The 16,738-nt window shown below is 36.4% G+C and overlaps 1 protein-coding gene across 1 annotated transcript in view; it reads right to left on the minus strand.

Moving 5' to 3' along the window:
* The window catches only part of PPP2R5C (protein phosphatase 2 regulatory subunit B'gamma), a 69,545-nt gene that overhangs the window by 40,983 nt on the left and 11,824 nt on the right, over window positions 1–16,738 (minus strand). The window contains exon 3 of the mRNA XM_064713729.1: window positions 11,380–11,539. Coding sequence (XP_064569799.1) covers window positions 11,380–11,539 — 160 coding nt within the window. The remainder of the gene's footprint in view (window positions 1–11,379; window positions 11,540–16,738) is intronic.

The raw sequence follows: 16,738 nt of genomic DNA on the forward strand, positions 1-16,738 counted from the left end.
TTTCACTACTGGTTACTAGTATGTACATAACAAATAAAAACGCATATATATGACAAGCAGATGAAAACCTCATGTTTCATGCTGAATATGTCTTTTAATCTAGAAATGGACCTGGATACTTCTATCAATCTAGAAATGGGTCTGCCTTCAGTTTATGTTAATGTTTCTAAATTTGGATATTGCACAATACTGGTTTTCCTTTCTAAAAAGATCAGTAATTACAAATAACTTTTAAAACTATTATTGAAAAGTAAAGAAAATTACTAAGAAGCAATATATAAGCACATGGAAGCAGTTTTCCTGCAATATCTCGGAAGTACAATAAAAAAGGCATAGCATAACAATTTCTGAACTTGTTAGTTTGATTATTTAAGGTACTTACAACACAACTGTGAGCAGCCTTTTTTTTGGTCATGAGACTTGCACATTTATTTTTACAATGAGCTATTTGAAGGACCATTTTGTCTGCTGGGAGTGATGTTCAGAGAAACTGGCACTGTTACTTGTGCTGTCTCCAGATCTGTCCTTCTGCCCAAATACTGTATGTCACATACTAGTGCAAATGAGTATGTAGATTACTGAATCTATGACACTGTCTTAATTTATATCTGCTCAAGAAAGAAAAAAAAAAGGGTGCACATCAGAGGACACTTTTTCATTAAGTAACTTGCTGATGAAAAATTGATATAAAAACAAATTATAGGGCATATGTGTACCTGGTTAGAAAAATTACATCACACTACAATAATATACTGTCAAAGGTGAGTTAGAGCTGTACTGAATATTATTCAATTGGTGAAGGGAAAAGACTAACTGGGATATAAAAAAGAAGAATATCATCCATAAGACACACAAAGAAATCAATTGGATTTAATGATTGCTGACAAGGCCCAATTTGAAGTAGTATATTCTGGATGTAAACCTGATGAGAAAGCCCAAAGACAACAAATCTTTAAAATATTACTTAGTTAAAAAAATAAAGCTCCTGTTTGATGTGGTGTGTAGATTGTTTGTTTGTTGGTTTGTTTGTTTTTAAATAAAATGGACTTGACTGAGAATAGCCAAGTATTTTAAAGAGTAATTATGGAGGTGGAAGGAATTAATTTTTCTACATGCACTACAAACAGTAAATGCATTCTACCTCAAAGAAGATTAGGTTAGAAATTAAATGAAATCCTCTCACAATAAGCACACTTAAAAAAAAAAACAAAAAAAAAAAACCTGAAAAGTTTCTAGTAATTTAAAAAATGACCAAACATAATGTGTGACATAAATGTAGTTGATCCTCCTTTTGACAACATCAAAACAAGCCACATGAACTTTTTAGACCTCTTTTCTGAGACTACAAAGATTCAAATCCTTTGACCTCACAATGTAGGCAAAACCAGGGAAGGTGTATCCTCAAAAATGTCATGTTTTTTATCTATATATCCCTTGAGTATACCTTAGAATCATAGGATCATCAAGGTTGGAAGAGACCTTTAAAGTCAACAAGTTCAATGTGAGTTTTAGCCTTTCAAAATAAAAAAACTACCATAGACATATGCCTTTTAAAAAACTAGATTAAAACTTAGACTGACCTCTAACAGGGTTTTCTACAAGATTTTGATGGATGAAGGAAAAAAACAAAACAACTTGGGTATTTTTTGAAGTATTTTCACATGCAGGATCTTGTAGCAAATTCTGTTTCTTTTCCTGATATTGAAGCAGAATTAGATTATTTTATAGTAATAAACCACAGTACAAAGTGGCAAAAATAAGGTTAAAAATTCCAGTTTATCTGGTAACTATATATTTAAGAACAGCTGCTCTATCACTCCTCTCTACTCATGTCTGCTTTAATGGGCAGCTGCTGCCTCTGTCTCTCTGGAACTGCTTGCAAAGATTAAATGGCCAGGAAGGCTGTCCCTGTGGCCATGGACACAACTCACAACAGAGCAAAAAGGGAACATTCGTTACAGTGCCATTTCCTAATTTATACATAAGCATAACTTTTATTGTTGGAGGTTCATTAGCAAATTTTAGGTAGTGGTTTAAGAGTCAAGCCCCCTAGAAAATTCTTCATTAGAGAGTAAATGTGACATTCACAGAACTAGCAATACTATTGGCAGATAGGACTCAGTCACATTCAGAAAGTTTTCTCTTGCAAAAGTGTTCTCATTTCTTCTTTTTTGCTGGACTCTGTTAGGTCTGAGTCCAGTACTTTAAAAACCACAGAGAAACTGGTTAAGATACCCATAAGCCAGTGTGTTTCTGGTGTAATTCTGACAGGACACTAGTGAAGCTGAAGTACTTTGGTCTTCATTAGATCTTTTGCTGGTTAACAACATCTACAGTTTTCTCACCATTGTACAGATTGAGAGTACATTCTGCTCAGGAGGTTTTTATACACTCCCTTTGTTTCAGTCTTAAAATATTTGATTTGCCACCAAAGGAAAATATTTATTTAAGTTGAATTATTTTGAGCAACTTCATTTGGGAAAAAAATTGCAAAGAAAATTGAGTTAGGAATTGACTTCCTAATGGAAGAGAAAGAATATTAGTGCAAGTGGAGCAGAGCTAATGAAGATCAATGGGAGGAAGAAGAGCTTACTTTAACAAATTTATGAAGACATTTCTGTTGCAAGAAAATGAAAAACAGTATTAACTTCAGCTATCGATTTTTAGAATTAAATGAACAAAAAACCATATTGACAACATAGTGAGACTGTAGCTATTACAGGTTTCCTCTGAACCCTGCTCATCACTTCTAACTTTCCAATGATGGGAATGAAGGAAAAATCCTTTAAAGTTCTCAGGATATAACTGTGTAACTTTTTAGAATTATAGAATGTTTTTGGTTGGAAGGGGCCTTACAATCAGATCCTTTAGTTAGGATCCAGCGTTATAGCTAATGAATACTCTTTACATTTGGAGGCTATGTGCCACTTTTTCAAAAACAAACACTCCCTTTGGGTTATTGATTTTAAAAACAACCACTCACCCTGCTTCTCATCAGCCCACAACAAATATAGCAAATTCACCTGCCCAAAGGTGCCTTTATTTCCTTTCTACACCACCTACTACTCTAACTGATAACGGCAGGATCGACAACATAATATAATTAAAACTGCACAAACTTCTACTTATATGAAGACACTTGGCTTGGTTACCTCTCAGGCTGTATGAGTTTTCATTTTTTGATTGAGAGAGGAAGGGAAGAAATTTAGTCTGAGATATAAGGTTACTAAAGGCACAATTGCTGAAATTGCTATTTCTCATCAACCTAAGCCAGCCTTGTTGCAGGCTGCTTCAGGCCCCTTCCTGCACTCCTTTCTGCTTTACATTTGAAAATATTTTGCTCTCATTTGCTTAGTGGTCATCAGACCCACAGCTGAGCTGGTGTAGTTCCCTAAGCCAACAGAAAGCCACTTCATTGTCAGGTTAGTTTTCTGCTAACTCAGGCTGTGCTCCATGGCAGTCTAGGCTGAGCTAAACCTACAGGAGCTATTGCTGCAATCCCCTCTCTTCTGAGGCTCAGGTGCCCAAGTGTCTGAAATTGCTGTACAAGGGTTGTGCAGCTGCATGGCTGAACCAGATTAGGAAACTGAGCACAGTTAAAATGAGAAAAGGGTGAGTTTGAGCCATGGTGATTCCATTATCTGGCCCACCAGACAGACACCCAAAAAAGGGACAGGAATGAACATGACTTGCTTTTTCTGGTATGAGCAATATAATTTACTTTTCCCCCTCCTCCAATTATAACCAACACTAAACTTACTGTTCTCATAAATGATGTCAGGCTATAAGAAAATGGGGGTCTCATCACAACCCTGAACAGTGAGTTACTCAAAGACAGTAACTTTGTTTTAGAGAAGGAAAGGTACTGGACACTACACATTCTGGAGGAGAACCTGCAGCAATAAGAAGGATATGGGCTTCTCCTTCTAGGTTCTGACTAAATCCAAGGACAGCCAAGAGGAAATTCTTCAGAGAAACAGGTAGTAAACACCATGTTAATACTTGGCTATCAAAAGAAATACAAGAGATAAGAAAAAATACTTACCTGGATAAATGAAAGGGATATGAACTGTCATGCAGCTTCCTTTAAAAATTTCCAAAACTCAAGCACGGCAAAAGACAATTCCTCACTGAAAAATTTATAATATTCACTCCTTCTAGTACAGCAAAATTTGGTTAAAGAGGAATTGGTAAATGTCTCTGACTGGATTTCCTGTCTCTACCTGGATTCCCTAATATTTGCACAGTCACTGTAGCACACAGGTTCAACAGTGCCAAGTTTTCCTTCAATCAATCTTGTATACTCAAGAATTTTTGTGAGTGGGGACAGGAAGAAAAACCAATAGATATTGGTTGAGTTTAGAAAGCTGTATAAGACCATTACCTTAAAAGAAACCTGTTTTAAAAATAGCATTGGTACAAAAAAGTAATTCCTAAGGCAGATAGCAGAAGCTCATTTCAAATACTGGCATGCACTACTTTAATCAAGCCCTGTGCAAAATGCACCGAAACAACACCAAACTCACTGATGTCTGTGGCCTTATTACATAGGTCACACATACCACTTTTAGGAAATAAAGTGTAAAAATAACATTTAAAGAGTAAAAATTTGAGACCAGGCTAGTTAACCAACAACCACTGATTGATATTCATGTGTAAAAATTCAATGTTTGATCTCTAGAGGTCTTAAGAAGAAGGAAGTTCAGTGCAGCAGCAAAAATGTGAAGGTCTGAGTATAATGAGGATCTATGCAATGGAACAAAATGTTCTTTTGTGAATGAGGGCATAATAAAAGGCATTTTAAGAGAGATCTAAATTGAATTCAGATACAGGTTAGAATCTAGAAAATAAGACAATACCACATTTTAAATCCTATTTTTATGGATTCTATCCAAACTTCAGTGGAAACAAGTCGGGTAGGAAATGCTGCCAGTGACAGATGTAGTGCATTCTTCTAACACTTTCAGCTGCTGACTAATGAGTAGGTGTTTGATAGGGCAGTTGAAATGAAAAATGGCTCATTAATCCAAGCCTATGATTTCATGTAAAGCTAGCTGAAGGAAAAGAATTCACATACTCAAGCAAAGTAGTTTTCCTCTACAACCTTCTTTTTTTGGTAGTTCTTCATTCATTAGGTATCATGTTTCTTAATCTTTAAAATGCTACATAGCAATTCAGACTGGATAATTTCTGAATATTTTAATATAATTATACTTTATAACCACTGATAGATCGTATGTTCCTGTATGAGCACCAAACGATTGTCAGCTTTTGGTTTAAGAAATGTATATGCTTACCACAGACATTTTAATGATTATTTTAAACATCTACAAGAAAAATCAGTACAGGAAAGTCTGTTTAGGCAGTACTGAAAATACTTTTAAGGTCAATGTTCAAGGACAAAGTTGCTAAAGTACAGGATAAAAAGCCCCTCCAGTTCCTTCACATGATACAATACATACATTCACTGACAATACACACATTCAACCATACTCATATAGGAAAGAACAAGCTTCTGCAGTATTTTCCAGTTCAATAAATAAATACAACATTGGGCTGCCAAAAAAGCCTATAAAAGCACAAACACAGTCAGGACCAGAAAGACAGCATTTAGCATACTGAGTTACTCCTCTATAGGTCACATATGAGGGAGAGGAGAATGATCTGTTTCACAAAACTGCATTCATTGATATTTTCCATGAGAATTAATTTGTTTTGCCTCAGTGTCTTGCCTTTTAAATGAATTATGTATTAGGGTAAATTATATTTTATAGCAGCATTATCTTGTTTAATCTACCATCTTTCTTTGCATAAAATACTTTTATCTAAACAGGAATGCTACCACCTTGCAGCTGGACACAATTCCTGAATTGCCATGCATGCACATAAGAAGTACAATTAAACTGGAAAGCCAAAGTACTGCATATTTGTCCTCTAATAAATTACAAGTGGCAGGAATAGGTTTCTGCAATGAAAGTGATCTTAAACCTTGAGATCTCCAATTTCAGCAGCTTATATGAAAATTGCTCCTCAAAACCCCAAAGCAGCCCATTAGTGCCATGATTCTCACAAATTCTATTATATGGCATGCATCCAGTCAGTCTGAAAACAGAAGCTAGTTTTAAATGAACAGGTAACAGACTCTGCTTAAGTTTAAATGTATTCCAATAAGAGTTTGTAGAAACTATCAACATATATGGTTGAATTTCTCTGCAGTACCGAGAACAAAACTTGACTTGCTTTCTCATTTACTTGATATCAGTTTTGCTTACTTATTGGTAGTCTGCACTTGTGAAAAACACACAATAATTTTACATTTCTGACTCCTTGAGCAATTCTCACTTTTTCCTCCTTCCTCATGGTTTCAACAGTTTTATCGATCAAAATTTGGTACAATTGTTTTTTTAGGTATCAGACTCAAACTGAAGTCACCTCTTCTGCAACTTTGATTCATGAGACTTTAATATTTTATGATGATGAAAACAGAGCTATCTCCTAGACAGCCATTTACAACTTAAAAACATTAGGAAAGCTTTAATAATGCTTGCCTCCCTATCAGAGTCCTGTATCACAGGCAGACAAGTTGAGACACCACCCTGATGTTCTTTTACACAGAACAGAGTCAGAATTTGGCAGAGCTCTGAAGTCTCTGCTTGAAGAAAAACAAGAACCATGCTCTCTGCATGAAATGTGCTCAGAAAAATGACCTGTCATGTTCCTTTCTTTTCCACCCCCCCACTTTTATTGAGTAGGTTTTTTTTGCATTGTTTTTGGGTTTTTCAAATAGATATGACTAATAGTACTTCTGATGTTGAAATCATGCTAAAGCAGAAACTGACATCATCAGAAGATCAAAACCAGGACTGATCAAAATGTGTGGTAAGATCTTAAACAACAAATACCAGAATCTGTTTAAACCTATCACATGCAGATATTCTACATTAAAAAACCAATTCTATACTTCTCAGTACTAAGTCACTACACATTCCTCAGCTGTCAATGTAGCTTATTTCTTCCTACCTTCATAAAAACATGTATAAGAATATTGTATCCACATGTTTGAGATAAGAAGTCCAACTCCAAGAGGTAAATAGAAACTTTTAAAATACATTGAGAACTGTATTTGAAAATAAAAGCTGATGTCCAATCTCTATTGTATCTAACAATGTTCACTTTTATCTGAAAGAATCTCCCAAACAAAACCCAACAAAAACCTTCAATCCCAAATGCACAAACTGAATCATGACACTGCATCCCAAGAGGCCTTTATATGGCTGTAAAAGGATTTTACCCAGCTTGAAAAAAGTATATATGAAAATGCTACCAAAAAAGCATATTTTTGAATCATGCCCAAATTTACATATGCATGACTAACATATGTTCATTGGGAAAGTTTGCAACGTTTTGGAATATTAAGTAGTACTGACTTATTTTTTCAAATTTGTTATTCTAGAACTGACAGGGAACATTGCTTTTAATGAGTGTTACTGGAAGGTTAAAGTTAGATTTGTGACACAACTGTATTTGACAGTGCATGAAACATTTTATCCTATTTAGGGTGTTTTAATATTATATTTTAAAATTCTCATTGTGACATTTTCTTTCATATTGTCATGATTCAGACTGTATCCTTAAAAATCTCAACACTTTGTACAGTCATTTCTCTATTTTACAGTTTACTACATTTACTGTTTACTAAAATTAGCACATTCATGGAAAATAACTTACAAATACATTCACCTGTTTGCACAGTTAGAAATCTCACTTACTATGAAAAAATTACCTCATAAAGCTGAAGTGAGCATGCAAAGAACACAAACTCTCTTCACTGTGTCAGTGCTCAAGTGTGCACAACCTTGGATATGCTACTTTTAAAATATATTTACATAATAATATTGAACACTTACACTGTTTATTTCCCAGAGAACACATTTTTAAAGCTTTAAACAATTTTAACTATTTATGTAATTCTAATATTTTATATTTAATACACTGATTTTAACATATCCTAAATTACTAATTGCTTTCTTAGGAAACTAAAAATTAAGAAACTGGTATGTTTCTGAAGGCTGAAGCACCCTTTGCCATTTATATTTGATATAAACAAAGCATTAGTCTGCAAGCTTTCAAACCACAATGAAATAAAACAAAACACATCTTTAGGTCCAGTATAATTTCTTCTCAATTAACAATTTAAAATAGAAATCAATTTTCTGTAACTTAAATACCTGTACCACCAATGTTAGCTAACAAATGGAACTGGATAAGCAGAAATCAACAAAGCACAAGTTTAATGGCACAGATTTTTTTTTTTGGTGAAAATAGGTAAGATCTTTTCAAGATGTGTGGCACTGTTCTAAAAGCACTTCTCCAGAGATACTTTAGGTTATCTGTGGGCAGATGAGCTACCTGTTGTACCCAACTAAATCAGGTTGCACTGCACTGTGCTGCAGGGAGCATAACTAGTTTGCAGCTTTGCTCATATGTGGATCTTGATGTTCCACAAACCAATTACATCAGAGACTTCTCTTTTCTACATTCAGCTCTCTTCTTAAAACCTCTTAATTCATAATCTGTTTCCCTTTCTTTGTGCATTATCTGAGCTATCCTGCTCCTCCATTTCCTGGATAATCTGAGGGTGCATAACATAAGTCTTAAGTTGCTCCAATGAACACAAATCATACCACTCTAATACCAGTCACCAGAGCAAATATGCTGGAATTTCCAGAGGCTTATCATCAGCACTTTGGTACAACACCCAAGAGAAAGTTAGCAGCATGCCTGAAGATCAAAAAGCTATTTCTTAAATAAGAAATCTTGATGAAAAGCCACCTTGGCAGCTCCTCCTTTCCCTCCCACTATTTCAAGTGATTTGCTGACCTCATCTCCAGACCTGTGGCACAGAAGAAAGGTGGTTACTTCACCAATACCACAGGTCATTTAGATGTTACCAGTTACAAGCTTCCACATATTTCATATGGACTTTAAAGTATGCAAAGATAACCCCATTCTATATTTTGTGCTTAAAATACAGTCTCATGTAAAGTACATCACACCACACAGTAGTCCCTGCAACATTTGTAAGAAAACACACACCTCTTGCTCTACTACAGACAAAAGAAAGGTTCCCCAGGTACTGTAGCCATAGAAATGCAGCCACCTGTTATGAGTAACAGGAGTTTGAGAACTGGTTAAGTGCAGCTAACCTGAAGGAACACTATGTTCTTCCCAGCACTTCACAGAAGTCAAACCTGTCTTAATCATTTCATTCCTTTAAATTATAGCCTGCCAGTCCAATTTAACTCCTGTCCAGACAGAGACATTAAACAACACACAAAGATAGCCAAAAAGAAAGTTTCCCAGATTCACTTGACCCACTAAATGCACATTAAGTCAAGTATCTCTGTATCTTTTAGAGGAACAGCATGAGTGGCCAACAGTATCCTCAGCAAGGCCAGCAGGCTGGAATTACATCAGGAGTAAGCACATGCAGGGAGCACAGCCATTATGCAGACATCTGGCGTGAGCCAGGAGATTGGGTACAGCTTGGTAACAGAGCTATTCCTGCCTTGACTAGTGAAAGGTGGCAATTACTACCCCTCAGTGGATCAACAACTGCACCAGTGCTCCATAACAAAGTCTGGCCCTTGACAACCTGGGGACGCACACACAGCTCCAGGGAGAAGCTCAAGATCTTTTCATTCCTTTCACCTGAGCGTGGGGGAGTGCGTGATTGCAGACTCAAGGCAATTACCATGCACAATACTCCTACCATTTCTTCACAAATAGGTACACTGTGTCAAAAAGTGCTAGAATGCTCTGAGAAAATACCTCAGACAGTTTATAAGAATTTTCTTTTTTTCTTACTCCTCCCTCCTCCAACTACAAGTAACATTCTTCTGCATTTCACTGGCTTACTGGTTTAGACTGCAACAGAGCCAAGGCAGAAACAGATCTTAAACTTCACCTTTGCTACTGTAGGATGGGTTAGTTCTCCCCTGTCCTATCTGCACTCATTTTCCCCATTTCCAGCTCTCTGTCCATACTGCTTGTAATTGCATGCTCAGTTCTGGTATCCCTGAGCTGCAGTTCCAGGCACTACTAGAACCACTCTATTTAAAATATGACCAAGAAACAAATTATATTCTTTTTGTCTGAGTCTTTGAACAAAAGGTTCTGTATGCATAACTTCTTATAAAAATCACTAATTTACTTCAGTCTCTTTTGCTCATGTCACTCATGCCCTGGTTGTCACAGCTTGTGCATGAACCTTCTATGTCAGTTTAAAAGACAGAACTTATTATTCATAATCTGTGGTGCCAAATAGTCTTATTAAAAATTTAATTCATATATTGAAATGAAGTTTCAATGAAGCAGTAGTTTAGTCTTGAAACATATTAAACAGCATCTTGTATATATAGGCTGCTAAATTAATATGATGGACAGTATTTTAGATTCTTTTTGTAAATACAGTATCTGTACAAAGAGAAAAATCTTGCAATCTCATTTGATCTGAATGAAATGCAGTGTAATTCCGACAGGCTGAGAAGCAGAGTGTACTTTCAAGAATCACTAATTTATTATATTAAGAAAATGATGAATGGAGGAAAGAATACAATAATTTTCCCAATAATTTCACATTGCCTACACCAGTACTACTCAACATTTCAGTGATCTATTAGGCTTTCACTGGCAATCTTGAACTCTTGAACACTGTAAAGCAGTACACACTGCTTTTTTTTTGTTTCAAAACTGCCTTTTTCTTGTTTCCTCTAAATAAGCCTTCAGAGCAAATAAAAATTATAAAAGCTGGGTTAGTAAGAGAAGACCCATCAATTATCATCATCTTTTTGTCACAGATGGAAGTAAATATAAATCTAAGAGATAAAAAAAGCCTTAAAATCAACTTTTCAAATTTTTCCAATCAAGGAAAAATTCATATGCACTAAAAAGGCACCACTCTGCCTGACCCATGCTCAGGAAAACCAGACCCATACATAGTGATAGACCAGATCTTCTAACAGTATCAAGAGAAATTTTAGCACAAATGAAGCAAGGTTTGAGCACACTGCTCTGAGGACAGATGCCTAATATTTTGCAAAGAGATCCCAAATAGTCTGCTTTTATGTGAGATGAGTGAATATGCTGTCACATAGACATTGCCTACACTGATTGCCAAGAAGGCAACATACTGGGAGTCCTCAAGTGGAGATCAAACAAAAGAAAAAACCACCCAGTGCAAGTATGTGCAGTTTGCAGATGTGCACACTTGATGTATTATGTATGCTGTCCAGATATTAGAAGTATGACAGCTGAGGTGCTTCTCAGTCTCATGCCCAAACTTCCCCACAAGAGTAATTCCACTTTGGAAAGACATACCTTTTAAAGCTGGCAGTTTTTGAAGCTCCCTGTTATTGCTAACATTAAACCTTGAAGAACTCTGACGCTTTTCCTTCTTCACTACAGTCTGTGGTGCTGGTACTTTGATTTTAGATAGTTGTGCTGGGGGAGGAGCACTATTTGATTTTTTGTTTGACACCTGTTTAAAAAGAAATTAAAGTAGTTAATTACAGCTGGACTTAGAAATAAAAATCTTCACAGCAATAACTGAAAATGAATATGCTTTTAATGAAACTATTGTATCCCTCATCCTCTGAATGTATTGCCACCTATTCTGCTCATCTTTTCAGCATTTATTTCTGTACCACAGCCCTCATACAGATGGGAATAGATCACCTTGATATATGCAGTAGCCCATTTATTTGAAGTTACCAGACAAGTGAAAAGATATTTTCAAATAATGCAGTTCCTCAGCTACTCTCACCTCTCCCCACGTGAGAAGTCCAGGTCTCCTAGGTATTTAAGTTCATCTTCACAGGGACCAGAGAAACTTGTCTATTTACAGCTGGTGAACCTTTCACTGCCTGTTCATCCTGTGCCTTGCTGACAGAGTCCTAAGCTTGGCCAGGGCAGTCAGGCTTTGATACAAACTTAAAGGAGTGAGTCTTACTATTGTAGTAGCTCTAACAGCTTCAAAAACATGGTTTACTGCCTACTCAAAGCAAGCTGCTCTTACTGTAATAATTCTTATTAGACTGTCACTGTACCTCTGTATGAAGTTTATAACATAAATCCAAAAAAATGGTTCCCACTACAGGTTTTCAGTTTGTTGTTATTCCACTGACTACACTTGCTCTCTCTCAAGCTGAATAAAATGCATCATTAACAAAAGCCTGTCAGAACTTGTGGTGCTGCCTTTCTCATTCCTTTTTTTTTTTTTGAAGGAGGAAAAGCAGGTTTAAAGGAGGCAATAGTTAACTTTCAAAATATGAATAATTTCAAGACATTCATTACTAGAATGATAAAACATCTAGGAGTGATCTAAGCTAAAAATAAATGAACAGCTGACAAGGACCTCTTGCTGCAATATTGTAATTCATTTTGCAGGCCCTCAATTTGCTGTAGAAGTTTCTCAAATTTGCAAACTAGAAGCACATACATCTTAAAATATACCTTGGCACTTCTTCCTTACAGGAAAGACCATATTCTTCTCAGAAAGTGCCCATAAGATAAGCAATAGGGAAAGAAATCAGATGGGAATGGGATTCATGATGGAAATCAAGTTGTAACACTGGTACTTTGGCAGTTTGACTTGATTTAATTAGAATTTTGTTAAGTGTTACAGGTATGAAAGCAGCTTCAGTCCTGCATGGAATAACATTTTCATAGAGATAGTGCTAAACCAAGGGAAACCAATTTTCTTCCAATGTTCTAAAAAGTATTTCCAGAAAAGCTTATTCATCAACAATTTGCATAGTTTTGTAGTGTATACATTCAGCATGCATGGAAATGTTACCATACATAAATGTCTACCCTTTGAGTCTCCAAGACTCAAAAGGTAACTCAAAGTAGTTTAATTCCAATTTTGTTCTAGTAGTATGACTGGGAAAGAATATATACTTCAAGAATAGATTAACAATTGTATTATATTATACACACTGCACTTAATATATCAAGGATGACTGAGAGCAAAATTTAGGTTTCATTCCATATAAGATGACCATTTTTCAAATTTAATATTATAAAAGCAAAACCCCTTATACAGCCTTATAGAACAAATAAAGGGAGACAGTACAGTGAATATTATAAGTCACAGTTACCAAAAACACTCTAGAACTTGTTCCAGTAAAAATGGAATACATCAGCAAATTGAAAGAATTTATGTACAAGTAATACCTGTTACATTGCATTTTTCAGAGTATTTCACTTTTCAATCTCAGACACTAAATGCTTGAAAAAGCTTATGCTGAAATACAAGTGATCTGCAAGGTAATTTCTATCCATTAATTGAAATTTTAAAAAGCATTACAAACCAAAATATTAATAGACTAAACTAAAAGAAAAAGCACTAAGAATTAGGAAGCAATAACTTACTGAGTATTAAGCAATAAATGCTAATTAAGATGCATCATAAACATTTTTACTGCACAGGATTCTGTACTTTCAATATTGTTTTTGAGCCTAATGGTGTTTTTCTGAACTGGCTACTTTCCACTGCCACCTGTATTTTTTCATTACTTAGAACAGGAAAAGCCATTTTCCTGTTTCCTCTATTTTCCAAACAAATTCTCATTTCAAATTAACAGGTGCTGTCATGTGTCTGCACACATGCACACACCTCAGGGAAGCAAGTATTCTAAATTGCAGAAAAATTCTAAAATTAGCCAGAAGTGGTTATTTAAGAGGATGGGTAACATTTCTGACTAGAACTGTTGAAAGAAAGCATTTTTTGTTGCTATGGCAACTTCCCATCTAGAAGCGATGACTCCAGAGTAATTCTAGTCCTGAATCACTGGACCATTTATCCATCAGATTTCCTCCTCCTTCCTACACCTCAAGCATGATCACCCCTGCTTTTCAGTCATGCTCCAGGCAGCCAGCACATGCCAGAAAGCTGCCAGAATCATTTCTAAACCATGATTTCAGTGCCATGCAGCTGTACCCAATGACCTCTGCAACTGGCACTATGGTGCTACCAGGGAAGAGCTCCAGGGCTCCAGAGCTTGCAGCAACATTGGATAGAAGGGCACCCAGAAAGTGAGTTAAGTCATCTTAAGCCACAAAGCTCAGCAATTTTAATCACATCTCTTTAAAAAAGGCAAACAAATTCAGACTAACAATTGTGTATTCATCTGCTAAAGATTTCAAGGTAACGCACTTTCTTGGAGAGTACAGAGATTTTGAGTTCAGATGGAAGAGCCAAGCTCAGCTTCCTCCTCCCAGGAACAAACCAAACTAGCACAGACACCACAGCTCCCAAGAGGAAGTGCTGGACACTGCCACAGCAGTGAACACTTCAGTGTATTTGACACCAGAACAGTCAGGCTACAGACACCTTTTTATCAATTCTCTTTCTATGACCAGAAGAAGCAAAACCTATTCTTGCCCTTGTTCTGGCAACAACTCCCTCCTACCCAAATGTTTATATGAACAGACACAATCAATTCCAAAAGTTCTGATAAACATCTAAAAATGTGCACCAGACACAATCAATTCCAAAAGTTCTGATAAACATCTAAAAATGTGCACAAACTGCTCTGAAAAATGTCACACTGAGAATGTTTCTTCAAGTCATGATTAAAACACAACCCTCAGGTTTTCTGATCAATTTATTTTTGAAAAGCTAGAGCTTTAAATACATACTTCAATGAACATTAAGACAATCAGTTTAAGTGTGGTTTCAACTTTTAAATTCTGATTTTAACAATTGAAGATATACAGCTTATGTTCCTCAGTGGCCATGACTAAGCTTAAAATTAATTCAATAGAGTGAAAGGTGGGGAGGAGAGAAGGTTTTTTGCCAGTCACAACAATTCCAAGGCAGAGAGCCCTTGCATCCCTTGAATCCTGCACCAAGCAGGACGTGGTACATTCCTTTTCTTAACATCACTCTTTTGAGCAAAGTTGGATCTTTCACTCTTCTGACATTATACAGGCAGGTAAAGATAAGAACACAACACCAAGTTTGCAACCAGGGAAAGAAAGACATGAGTAGAGCAAGCACATCTACAGTTATAGCCAGTCTTTCTTTTTAAGTTAATCTGATCATCATCAAGCATCCCACAATGCAACTTTTACTTCTGGACAACTACCTGAGACACAAGGGAGAGTATGGTGGGACCTGGGAGGAGGATCCACCCTGCATGCTGTGTACATCAGGAAGTCTTTCAGGAGAATCCATCTTCCCTTTCTGACAGTCTCCCAGAAATGCTTTTCAAGCTACCTCAACAAACAAGGGCAAGCAGAAGAACTCAGTCTGACCTTACCTTTCAAAGCACAGTAACTGAATTAGACCAAAGGACACAAAGCCTTCTGATCCACAAAATCAAAAGCCAAACCAAGCCAAGCCTAAAGTGAAGTCAATTCTATAATGATGCAGCAAGCTTGCATACTGCTTTCTAAGATATAAGAGCAGGGTGAGGATTTAAAAATGACAGTAAAATCATCTTGATGCATCTGTCATTAAAATACTTAAAAAACTGGATGGCTTACTAGTGACAAAATCAGATCTCCTAAGCACAAGGCAGTAGAGATCCTCTGCCTGAAGAAACAGTGCTGGGCAACAGGCTATATGGTGTTTCTTCACACAGATCACTCTAAGACTAATAGACACATTTCTGCCTTCTAATAAGTATCACCACTGAATTCAAGTTTATATCAGTGTGCACACCATTCCACAATGGCAACAGCAAAACCTTGAGAAAAAGCTCTGGACCATGGAATCTGGTAGGTGAGCCCTGTACCAATTCACACATGATTAAGGTTCCCTCTGAAATACAAGTACACAGAGCAAAAAGCACAGAACACTTTAAAAGAATCATCAGTCTGAATCTGAAACAGAAGGAAAATGCTTATTTTAATGCAGAATTAATCCCTTCCCTCTTCTCCTTTTGGTAGAGTAAATAGCCTCCATGGACTTATTTTTCATTAAGATAAAGAGAGGTCTGATCTACAACACCCAGAAGAGCTTGTTTCTTGCCAAGGCAGCCTCAGAAAATGCTATGAAAGCATTCTGGATTACATCTAAAACATGTTTAAAATGAAATTGAAATACAGGTTACTGAAACTAAACACAGATCATCACAAAACATGAAAGGGACATTAACAACTTGATTTTCAAAACTGTATGAGGGCCCAGTATGTAACCAAAATAATTTGGCTAACAGGTTGAGGCTTGATACATAATCAATGTAATTAGGCTGAGAAGCTGAATTTAATTTAATCTCTTGAGATGACAACTGAAATCAAAGATCAAGGAGTCAAAAATGGGTGGAGAGCAGCTAAAGAGCCTTCCATGTAGTCTTTTCCCTTCTGCAGTAACTTCAAAGTAGTGTGAAAAATCTCTGAACACTCCAGGAATTCTTGAACACTACCACAGAGCTCTCTCCTTGGCAGATCTTCATTTACTGGTTTGGAGTGGGAACAAGGACAGATAGTATCTGGTATATGGCCCAGCTGCCATCAGCCTGGTAAATATATCCACACCATACCTACAGGAAGTGGGCTGGTGACATCAGCAGCTGAGACCAAGGCAAGTTGTTCAAGACATCACTAGCAGGAGAGCAGTTATGTGTCACCTGATTTCAAGGCTGTGTTGTTACCAGCAGCAATTCAACATGACTTCTGAGAGGATAACATCAGAATTAGCTCTTTTTACTAATGGTACTAAAGATAAGGC

This window comes from Zonotrichia leucophrys, chromosome 5 (assembly GCF_028769735.1).
Source record: "Zonotrichia leucophrys gambelii isolate GWCS_2022_RI chromosome 5, RI_Zleu_2.0, whole genome shotgun sequence".
In the NCBI taxonomy this organism is placed as follows: domain Eukaryota; kingdom Metazoa; phylum Chordata; class Aves; order Passeriformes; family Passerellidae; genus Zonotrichia; species Zonotrichia leucophrys.